Source organism: Salmo salar, chromosome 01 (genome assembly GCF_965601325.2).
Source record: "Salmo salar chromosome 01, fSalSal1, whole genome shotgun sequence".
Lineage (NCBI taxonomy): Eukaryota > Metazoa > Chordata > Actinopteri > Salmoniformes > Salmonidae > Salmo > Salmo salar.
The window spans coordinates 42167481-42179516 of NC_138291.1; the positions used below are offsets into that span (position 1 = coordinate 42167481).

At 42.5% G+C, this 12036-nt stretch overlaps 1 protein-coding gene across 1 annotated transcript in view; it reads right to left on the reverse strand.

The window, feature by feature from the left end:
* The window catches only part of LOC106602443 (nesprin-3), a 48924-nt gene extending 37197 nt beyond the window's left edge, over window positions 1-11727 (reverse strand). Inside the window, exons 1-5 of the mRNA XM_014195100.3 lie at window positions 11537-11727; window positions 9762-9917; window positions 1255-1427; window positions 788-926; window positions 274-444 (exon numbers count right to left, since the gene is read on the reverse strand). Coding sequence (XP_014050575.3) covers window positions 274-444; window positions 788-926; window positions 1255-1427; window positions 9762-9905 — 627 coding nt within the window. The 5' untranslated portion in view covers window positions 9906-9917; window positions 11537-11727. The remainder of the gene's footprint in view (window positions 1-273; window positions 445-787; window positions 927-1254; window positions 1428-9761; window positions 9918-11536) is intronic.
* Window positions 11728-12036: the final 309 nt, after the last annotated feature.

Below are 12036 nucleotides of genomic sequence, written 5' to 3' on the forward strand. Positions count from 1 at the left end.
TCTGATCGGCCCGGGTCTGGATCCGACCAGGTCTAGTTTTCTTCGGGTCCGTTCGGAATGGGTCGCTATATTTAACACATTTATTCATGCATATTCTTTCCGAGTGAGAAAGCCCCAGGTCCATTTCGGAATGGGTCCTACTTTTTGGACCCGTTAAGGCCTCTAAGCTCATTACAGGAATGCTAGCTTGAGTTTTGTGCAGAAAATTCAAGGGAATAGATGGAGATTTTGTACGAGTCATCAGAAAGCCTCCATTATACTGCACACACACACCTCAGCCCTGTCCCGTATGCTGTTGTATGCCTCTTGCAGTCTCTCCTGTGCCTCCTGGTCCACACTGGGGTCCTGGGTACGGTTGTGCAGCGCTGCAGCCTCATCCATCAGCCTCTCCAACAGCAGTGCCTGGCCCTGCACGTCACTCAGCAAGACATGCTGGTGGTCCACCTGGAACACACACATTAGATAACATTATATACTTTCTACCTGGAAGACACACAAGTTAGCTACTGTGTGCATCGGTTTATGTGCTCTATAGGAATGATTGGCAGCATTTGAAGGCTAGCTTGATGTAGCTAGGTTTATTATTTCTTATGACCAAACAGCCAGACTCAAAATATGGCAGTACAGTTGGGCTAGTGATATGGTATCAGTAGTATTACTTTATATTCAGTATCCATTGGAACCACGGCCTACCCTCTTCACTCACACTCTAGAGAGTTTCCAGACTGGCTAAACATAGACATTACCATTGTTGACACCCAGGCCAGCGTCAGGTGTGTTCGCTCACCTGCCACAGTTTCTCCTTCACCCCCAGCTGTAGTTCCACCTCCGGCTCCAGACTGCGGCGCATGCGGACCAGCCACATCTCAACCTCCTCGTGCGCCTTCAGGTACTCACTCCAGTGCAGCCACACCCACTCTATCCGGCTGGGAAAGAGAGTAGTAGGGTGGGTTGAAGAGTAAATATCGACCATAGAAAAACAAAGACCTTAGAAAATTGTGTTAATATGGCCTAAACAAAAACAAGGCCTTCTGCCATGCCATTAACAATCAAATATTTTTAACTGAACAAATAGAATGTATTCCCTCATGCATACATTTTCCATGGGTGTGTAATATTTGCTGATGTGACAGACACTAAAACTCATGGCAATTCCTTTTTAAAAGGAGACATAGTAATTGACCTGCCCTTTTCAGCTGCCACAGAAGTCATTGGAGGTCAGGGAAAGTCACGGAGGGGTCGTGGGTTAGCTACCTGTGGCAGTGGATTATGAAGGTGCAGGTCTCCTCCCATGATGCTTTGAGCTCTTTGAGTCTGGCGTGGGTTTTGCTCCTGATCTCCTGGTCTCCATTCTGCAGTAAGACCTCAGCAGCCACCAGCACCATGTCCATCTTCACGCGACCCTCATGCTCAGACTCGTGGATTTTCTGTCCACCAATAACACACAGGAGATGCTTGATGAGATCATGAATTTTGGGCTGACATAATGTGGTCAAGCATAGGGTTATGGCGGTCACGAAATTGTCAGCCGGTGATTGTCAAGTAAATAAACAAACACATTTAGCATCTTCTGGCTTCCACACAGATTACAAGCCATTTAAAAAAGTCTAATAAATCCATGTAATATAGCCTACAACTTCACAATAAATCCATTATTTGTTTTAGACAGGTCTAAAGAAGCATGATATGAAGAAAATGTAGTCTATTTCAGAAGAAAATAATAGCATACTCTAAGTTGTCCTTATGTTAGGTCCTGATCTGGCTATGCCAAATGGCTGTGGGCTACACTACAGTAGTTCATTTAGCAGACAAGATTTGCTTATAAGTATAAAAATGTAACAAAGCTGAATAAAATATTAATATTTTCTCCAAATGATTTGAGGGAGTGTGCACATACGGCTATTCTGTGTTGAGCAGTTAACAAATAGGTACTCCTATATGCTTAAATTTAGAGTTATGTAACTTTAGGTGTTCTACAAACATTGGGCTATATGTTTAGATTTTAATACATTGTAAGGCTGCATGATGAGAGACTAATGATGATTTGAAAAAAGTATCTTGAAAGGCATGAGCTCTGCTTTGTTGTTTTTTTGCGCAGGCTGTACACACTCCAATAGTCTCTCATTCACAATTTGAGGAGCACTTGATAATACCTCGAATTTCACAGCGGCATCCCCTTTGTGGCTGTAATGCATCCTAAAAAAAACATGCCTTTTGCGGCCCGGAGTGCTGCGTTGTGCCTTTCTTCCCGAGTGTGCTGCGCAATCTGAAGCATCTCTCACAAGACTCTCAATCACGTGATCGGGTCTTTCTCACAGGCTACAAGTGAAGACAGACACATCGGGGACGCAACTGCGTGCATCTTTATCCAATTCCACGGTGCATATTGAAGATATTGGAAGAACTGTCCACATTTACTTTTCATCAGCCAACAAAATTAGTAGGCCTAACGAACAGCAAAAGAAGTAGCCTATGTCAATCTACTATCCCCCATAGTACAAAAGTCGACCTATTCTATTCTGTGCGAGAAATACATATTCCAAAATGTCTGGGACAGTTGTGGGATGCGATACAGCCCAAATTAATACAACCACCAGCATCAACTTTTTTTTTGCAATGCAGCTGACGCAACAGATTACAAATTGTATCAACATTTTAAGCTAAATGATTAGGCTATTTCTTCACATTATAAGCGCAGCAATGCACACGTGGTAGTAGGCTAGAATGTTCCATTAGTGGGAAAACACCATTATCAAAAGTGAACGCAAATGCAATTATGCATGTATTGCTTTTATTATAAAAAGGTGCATTTTTATGGTGAAAATGAGCTTCCCCAAACTTGAAACTCACGTGTTATTTGGCCACTTCAGTTGCAATACAAACCTTATTAAAACATATAGGCCTATGGACTAGGCTACATGATGCGTGTGACTACGTTGCAAAAAAAAAAGGCATTGTTTCTTATGCTGGACATCATTCACAAGTGATAATATATAATTCACAAGTGATAGGCTAAGTGTCACCCATCAGACTAATCTTTTATTTAACTAGGCAAGTCAGTTAAGAACAAATTCTTATTTTACAAATGACGGCCTTCCCTGGGCCAAACCCTCCCCTAACCCAGATGGCCCTGGGCCAATTGTGCGCACCCTTACAGTCCCGATCACGGCCGGTTGTGATACAGCCCGGGATCAAACCAGGGTCTGTACTGACGCCCTGCCTGGAGCAGGCCGTCGCACGCATCGGGGCCCACGCTGCCTCTAGATCGCGGTGCCGGCCATACGCGGGGCGCGGACATAACATCTATGCACTTAAATAGCGAATGAAGGATGCTTTTCCCCATGGTTTACTTTCATGCCAGCCAGGTAGGCTATTCTCCTGTTGTAAATATAAGCAATGTGCTTAATATTAGGAAAGTTGAAAAATAAATATAGTAGGCCTAGCCTATAGAAAGCTCATGGGATCCTCCTGTTTTTATTAGCGGCCATCACTCTGTTTTCTCCCGCAATTGCATAGCCTATAAAAATGTTGCGCAACATGAGCTCATGAAGTGTTTGATTAGATTTTATAATACATTTGCATTGATGTCAGAGTGATTAGAGGGACAATAGAGTGCTGAGTACCAGGCAGTTAGCAAGTTTGGTAGGCTAGTAATGACCAGCAGCAGCACCAGAGCTTGGAGAAGCCAAATTACCGTGACTAAACAGTCATGTGGAATTTGCCTGCCTTCATGTCTCGTGACCGCCGGTGTGGTGGTAATATGATCACCGCAACAGCCCTAGTCAAGCATATAGAAGCTAGGGCCTCCCAAGTGGCGCAGTGGTCCAAGGCACTGCATCGCAGTGATAGCTGTGCCACTAAAGATTCTGGGTTCGAGTCCAGACTCTGTCACACCCGGCCGCGACCGGGAGACCTATGGGGTGGCTCACAATTGGCCCAGCATCGTCCGGGTTAGGGTAGGGTTTGGCGGCAGGGATGTCCTTGTCCCATTGCGCACTTGCGACTCCTTTGGCAGTCCGGGCACAGTGCATGGAAACACCGTCCCAAGGTATACAGTGTTTCCTCCGGAACATTAGTGCGGCTGTGTTACGGATACAGGTAGTGTGTATCCTGTATTTGTATTTCTTTTCTCTCCTTCTCCCCTCACAGGTGACAATCATCATTCCCTCAATCAATCAGTCCCCAATCAGAAGACACCTGTTCCTTTTCCCTCAACCAATCACAGCCCCTTTCCCTTGGTTTAAAAACCCAGTCAGTTGTTTCCTCCCCAGATCAATCTTTGTGTTCATTCTCTCAATCTCTCTGTAGCTCATTTCTCACTCTGTGTTCATTCTCTCAATCGCGCCTCTCTCTCTGTGTCCCCAGCTCTATCTATCTATCTCTTGCTCTCGGTGTTGATCTATTTTGTTTTTGCAAACTACATGTCACTTTGTCCATCCCACCTGTGAGTATTGTTTTTGTTAAAGTGTTGACTGTTTGTTTGGTGGGAAAGGGGGGTACCAAGACAAGTCGCCCATGGGCATACATTACCCGTAGGAATACTTTGTCTAAGTACCCTAGTTAGAACTGGGCGGACCACCCACTGTATTTTTGGTTAGTTAGCTAGCTGTTCTTGAAGTAGGCTAGTCTAGCTTAGGGGTGTTTTGGATTATTGTTTCTTTGCTTGGGTCCAGCTCAGCCCCTTTTCTCACACCCTTTACCGTGTGTTTAAAATAAACCTTTAGAGTTTGACGGTAAACTTAAGTTGTCTGTGGTTTTTGATCTCATTGTTACTCGTCACTATTATAATTTGCATGATTTATGTTACGGGTCTCGTATCCATCCCCCCCCTAGACTGCAGGGCCAAAAGGGATTCGTAACAGGCTGGCTTCTGGGTTAAGTGGGCAATGAATCAAGAAGAAGTGCGGCTTGGTTGGGTTTCGAAGGACGCACGGCTCTCGACCTTCGCATCTCCCGAGTCCGTAGGGGAGTTGCAGCAACGAGACTGTCACTACCAATTGGATACCACGAAAATGGGAAATGTATATATATGAAGCATTTATTTGGGCTGCAATTTCTGAGGCTAGTAACTCTAATATCCTCTCCAGCACAGGTGACTCTGTGTCTTCCACTCCTGTGGAGGTCCTCATGAGACCCAATTTCATCATAGCACTCGATGGTTTTTGCAACTGCACTTGAAGAAACTTTCAAAGTTCTTGACATTTTCTGGATTGACTGACCTTCGTATCTTAAAGTAATAAATGGACTGTCATTTTTCTTTGCTTATTTGAGCTGTTCTTGCCATAATATGTATGGACTTGGACTTTTACCAAATAGGGCTATCTTACTCGACCTTGTCAAAACACAATTGATTGGCTTTGAGGAACAAAATTGCACACAGTAACTTTTAAGAAGGCACACCTGTTAATTGAAATGCATTCAGGTGACTACCTCATGGAAGCTGGTTGAGAGAATGCCAAGAGTGTGCGACGCTGTCATGAAGGCAAAGGGTGGCTATTTGAAGAATCTCAAATATAAAATAGATGTTGATTTGTTTAACCCTTTTTTTGGTTAATACATGATTCTATATGTGCTATTTCATAGTTGATGTCTTCACTATTATTCTACAACGTAGAAAAGAGTAAAAATAAAAAACCCTTGAATGAGTAGGTGTTCTAAAACTTTTGACCGGTGGAGTGTGTGTGTGTGTGTGGTGTGTGTACAGTCGAAGTCGGAAGTATTCATAAACCTTAGCCAAATAATTTAAACTCAGTTTTTCACAATTCCTGACATGTAATCCTAGTACAATTCCCTGTCTTAGGTCAGTTAGGATCACCACTTTATTTTAAGAATGTGAAATGTTAGAAAAATAGGAGAGAATTATTAATTTCAGCTTTTATTTCTTTCATCACATTCCCAGTGGGTCAGAAGTTTACATACACTCAATTAGTATTTAGTAGCATTGCCTTAAATTGTTTAACTTGGGTCAAACGTTTCAGGTAGCCTTCCACAAGCTTCCCACAATAAGTTGGGTGAATTGTGGCCCATTCCTCCTGACAGAGCTGGTGTAACTGAGTCAGGTTGGTAGGCCTCCTTGCTCGCACGCGCTTTTTCAGTTCTGCTCACAAATGTTCTATAGGATTGAGGTCAGGGCTCTGTGATGGCCACTCCAATACCTTGACTTTGTGGTCCTTGAGCCATTTTGCCACACCTTTGGAAGTATGCTTGGGGTCATTGTCCATTTGGAAGACCAATTTGTGACCAAGCTTTAACTTCCTGACTGATGTCTTGATGTTGCTTCATTATATCCACATCATTTTCCTACCTCATGATGCCATCTATTTTGTGAAGTGCACCAGTCCCTCCTGCAGCAAAGCACTCCCACAACATGATGCTGCCACCCCCGTGCTTCACGTTTTGGATGATGTTCTTCGGCTTGCAAGCGTCTCCCTTTTTCCTCCAAACATAACAATGGTCATTATGGCCAAACAGTTCTATTTTTGTTTCATCAGACCAGAGGACATTTCTCCAAAAATGACAATCTTTGTCCCCATGTGCAGTAGCAAACTGTAGTCTTGCTTTTTATGGCTGTTTTGGAGCAGTGGCTTCTTCCTTGCTGAGCGGCCTTTCAGGTTATGTCGATATAGGACTCGTTTTACTGTGGATATTGATACTTTTGTACCTGTTTCCTCCAGCATCTCCACAAGGTCCTTTGCTGTTCTGGGATTGATTTGCACTACTCGCACCCAAGTACGTTCATCTCTAGGACACAGAACGCGTCTCCTTCCTGAGCGGTATGACGGCTGCGTGGTCCCATGGTGTTTATACTTGCATACTATTGTTTGTTCAGATGAACGCAGTACCTTCAGGCATTTGGAAATTGCTCCCAACGATGAACCAGACTTGTGGAGGTATACAATTTTTCTTCTGAGGTCTTGGCTGATTTCTTTTGATTTTCCCATGATGTCAAGCAAAGAGGCACTGAGTTTGAAGGTAGGCCTTGAAATACATCCACAAGTACACCTCCAATTGACTCAAATGATGTCAATTAGCCTATCAGAAGCTTCTAAAGCCATGACATTTTCTGGAACTTTCCAAGCGGTTTAAAGGCACAGTCAACTTAGTGTATGTAAACTTCTGACCCACTGGAATTGTGATACAGTGCATTATAAGTGTAATAATCTGTCTGTAAACAATTGTTGGAGAAATTACTTTTGTCATGCACAAAGTAGATGTCCTAACTGACTTGCCGAAACTATAGTTTGTTAACAAGAAATTTGTGGAGTGGTTGAAAAACGAGTTAATGCCTCCAACCTAAGTGTATGTAAACTTACGACTTCAACTGTATGTATGTGTATATATAAAAATATATATATTAAAAAGCATACAGAAGCTTCCCTCGAGGGCAATGAAACTGAGTGAGTGGTGGAAGCATCTGAACGAAAAAGGAAAACTGGACTCCGGTGTCACATACCAGTGTCCTACTGTATTACAGGAGTTAAAGGTGAGGGATCGGTTGAGGGCAGTCTTAACAGCCATGTTGGAAAGGACCATGTGAAAAGACGTATCTGAGCCTGCACAGTATGATTCAGAATGGCTGAACAGTGTGAAACGTCTTTGACCCTCGTTCAGAAGTTAGGGTTCGGTCTCACCTCTTTCCCCTCTGAGCGAGTATGACTGGTTAGTTAGGGCTGGGTTTTGCTCATATCTCCTAAGACCGTGTCAGAGGTTAGTTGGGGTCAGAAACTGGCAGTATTTGTGAGTATTTTGTATGTTGAATTACACTGGGCTGAACTACACACCAATGCATTTTGCATCTCCAATGCAAAATACTTTCGAAAGCTGTAATTTGTATTTTCAAAATACTTTTCTATAGCATTTTTTTCCCCCTTCATAGTGGTTTACAATTTTGTGGCCCCCTTTCAGCCTGCATTGGTATCAAACGTCTGATCGCACTGTTGTGATAAGAGCGTCTGGTAAATTACAGTGCATTCGGAAAGTATTCAGACCCGTTCAATTGTTTCCACATTGTCACGTTACAGCCACAGGAGGTTGGTGGCACCTTAACTGGGGAGAACGGCTCATGGTAATGACTGGAGCAGAATCAGTGGAATGGTATCAAATACATCAAACTTATTTCAATGCCATTCCATTTGCTCCGTTACAGCCATTTATGAGCCGTTCTCCCCTCAGCAGCCTCCACTGGTAATGGCCTTATTCTAAAATGGATTAAAATCAATCTACACACAACCCCATAATGACAAAGCAAAAATAGGTTTTTAGGAATGTTTACAAATGTATTAAAAATTTAAAAAAACATACCTTATTTACTTCAGTATTTCAGACCCTTTGCTATGAGACTTGAAACTGAGCTCAGGTGCATCCTGTTTCCATTAATCACCCTTGAGCTGTTTCTACAACTTCGAGTCCACCTGTGGTAAATTCAATTGATTGGACAAGATCCTCTGTGGAGATGGGAGAACCTTCCAGAAGGACAACCATCTCTGCAGCACTCCACCAATCATGCCTTTATAATAGAGTGGCCAGATGGAAGCCACTCCTGAGTAAAAAGCCACATGACAGCTCGCTTTGAATTTGCCAAAAGGCACCTAAAGAACTCTCAAACCATGAGAAACAAGATTCTCTATTGTGATGAAATCAAGATTGAACTCTTTGGCCTGAATGTCAAGCGTCACATCTGGAGGAAAGCAGGCACCGCTCATAACCAGGCCAATACCATCAATACGGTGAAGCATGGTGGTGGCAGCATCATGCTGTGGGAATGTTTTTCATTGGCAGGGCCTTGGAGACTAGTCGGGATAGAGGGGGAAATTAACAGAGCAAAGTACAGAGAGATTCTTGATGAAAACCTGCTCCAGAGTGCTCAGGACCTCAGACTGGGGGCAACTGTTCACCTTCACACAGGACAACAACCCTAAGCACACAGAGGCTTCAGGATAAGTCTCTGGATGTCCTTGAGTGGCCCAGCTAGAGCCTGGACTTGAACCTGATCTAACATCTCTGGAGAGACCTGAAAATAGCTGTGCTGAGATGCTCCCCATCCAACCTGACAGAGCTTGAGAGGATCTGCACAGATGAATGGGAGAAACTCCCCAAATACAGGTGTGCCAAGCTTGTAGAATCATACCCAAGAAGACTCGAGGCTGTCATTGCTGACAAAGTTGCTTCAACAAAGTACTGAGTAAAGGGTCTGAATACTTATGTATAAAAAAATGAAACTGATATCACATTTACATTTTTAAGAAATAAAATCTAAAAAACTGCTTTTGCTTTGTCATTATGGGGTATTGTGTGTAGATTGAGGGGTAGAAAACGATTTAATCAATTTAAGAATAAGGCTGTAACATAACAAAATGTGGAAAAAGTCAAGAGAACTGAACACTTTCCGAATGCACTGTAACTATATGTATATGTAAAAATGAACAATGTCAAAGCATGATGAGTATTACTCGAATGAGCTCTGCCCAGAAACAAGGCCAATCTTATCCAGAGTGACAGTGCATTCAACTAAGGTAGATAAACAACAACATATCACAGTCAGAGCAAAACGTTTCTCTAACTGTTACTAAGAATGTTGCTGTTCGGCCAGCTACTTGCAAATCTATTTTCGTATTTTAAAATACATGCATTTTAATTAAATACAAAAGTATCTTATTTTGATACATTGGTCTTTAGGGTATTTTGTAGTTATATTTTGTAATTGTAATTTATTCCCATCCCTGGTTAAGAGTTCTGTGTCAGTGTTTAGGGTTGGGTTTCACCTCTGTCTCTCTGAGCCTGGCCTGCAGGGCTGCTCGGGGGCCCTGGGTGTTGTCATTGACCCGGAGCCTCTCCTGAACGACATGTATCCAGGACTGAGCTGCCTCCAGGCTATCGATAAACTCCTGCTGCTCCTGCTGAGTCATGTGGGAGCCAGACTGAGGCGAAACACAGAGAGGAGAGAGAGGTTTAGTCTGTATATAGTGCATTGGTAACCGAAGGTTTGTCAGGTGATGGACTGGAGATGGGCTTGTTTGACATGGCAGCCGAAATAGGAAACTGCAGATTGACTGATCTACAAATCACCTTGCATCATAAATACCTCATCATCATTTGTAGATCAGTAAGTCACAATTTACCCACAATTCATCAAATAATCTATACTCTCAACATGGCCGCTCACAGCTGCGTATTCAGGATGTAAACACTTGAGTAAAACTACACAACACCAGGCCTAGGCCTACTTCTTGGTTCATCGGTTTCTCTAGAGAAGGTTGGCAATACTTTACTAGGGAGGATCTACCACAACACATCTGATTCAAGGAGACACCACCACAAAATAAATCCTTGAACTGATGTAATCCTCATACTTCAGTCAATGCTGCACTGTTGACTCCTGGTTTGAAGGAATGAGGTTGTTACGTTATTGCACTCACCAGACAATATAGCATATCTATGCATTTGCATACTTTCTGAGTGTGTGTGAACATAACACCAATGATACTTGTAGTGTAATAAGGTGTATTTGACATGATGGCTTAATTCAGTCTTGCTGCAGACCTTGTGATGTCTGTAAAAAATGTTGTGCTTTTAAAAAACACAGAAATCTTTGTTTCTAATAGGCTAAAATCTATTTTTCTACTAGGCTAAAATCTGTTTCTACTAGACTCCTCTCTCAAGAAGATTGAAATCCTTGACTAGAATAGTGGGCATTGTAGGCCTTGTCATGATAATGCAATGTTAGGAAGGAAAGAAGGGGTGGTCTGAAAGCACATGGGCACCACAGCTCTTTTTTTTTCTTCACAGGTCAGAAAATGAAGCCAAACTCATTTTTCTGAGTGACTCATTTTCCCCGACAGATCAAAACTCCCCACGTATCCCCTTTTTAGGGAAGTTATACTCAACTGTGGATCTTGTATGTTCTCTAACGACTCATAATATAGAATAACAGAAAAATTGAAAGTACACATAATATAGTAAAAATGTAAGCGCTATATTAATGGAGAAAGTAAACTTTACCTACATTTCAAAGCCAATAATAGTCTAATAGACAAACTTAAAAATGTACTTTCAGAGTTTACGGGTAAGTTACTCCCCGCCATATGTTGTTTGACAGCTCACGCTTCGTAAATAGACTCGCAACATGATTGATATCTTTCACGCACTCGCTAACGTTACATTGCATCACTCCCCTGTGGCTTTATAATTATATATTGCCTGAAACGATAAGGATCTGCAATCTTTGCCCCAAGACTTGATCATTTGCCTGTATCTAAATAACTTTTATGGAAATAGCCCTACGACTGAAACGGGAAGCTATTTCGGGACGTTTTCAAACCTATATTTATAATAGAGACTTCGAATTAAAACATATTGGGATATAGGTCTACAAAGGGAAATGTCTATCCATAATATGAAACTACTGAAGTCTGACAACGTGATATTGTGACGATGGAGTCCATAATACGTTTGTCATCATGCTATTTACGGTACAAATATCCATAACATGAACAGCCCTACCGATAACCGAAATAATAGACGATATGAAATGACTTACCGATTCCTGTGCATTTGGCGAAAGTAACAGCTAGCGTTCCTGTCCACAAATGACCTAATATGCACTGTAAACTTGTAGTATAACGCAGGAAGTGTAGGAGAGGCCTCTGCTATAGCTGCATAGCCTAACCTTAGCGGATTTAGCCAGACGAGAGCAGCAAATCCGCAGAGCAACTGATAATCGTGGGGCGTGAGTGTATTACGTCAACAATTAAAACTGAAAGGCGCGCGTTGAAGAGCTAGACAGATACTGTGGGCTTCTGGACTCAGTCTGATTGACAGAGCAAGTGTGTGTGTGTGTGTGAAGGGGACACCAATTTCAGTCCCTCTTGTCCTTGACTGTGTGTTAAACACACTAGTATGATGAACATAGTTTGTCCCAAATGGCACACTATTCACCAGGCTCCCATACCCATACTGCTCCTATAGGAACACCAGTAAATTAAATAGGATGCAGTAGCCAGGGGAGGGGGGAGTTTAATAGTCTGAACAGTTGTAATG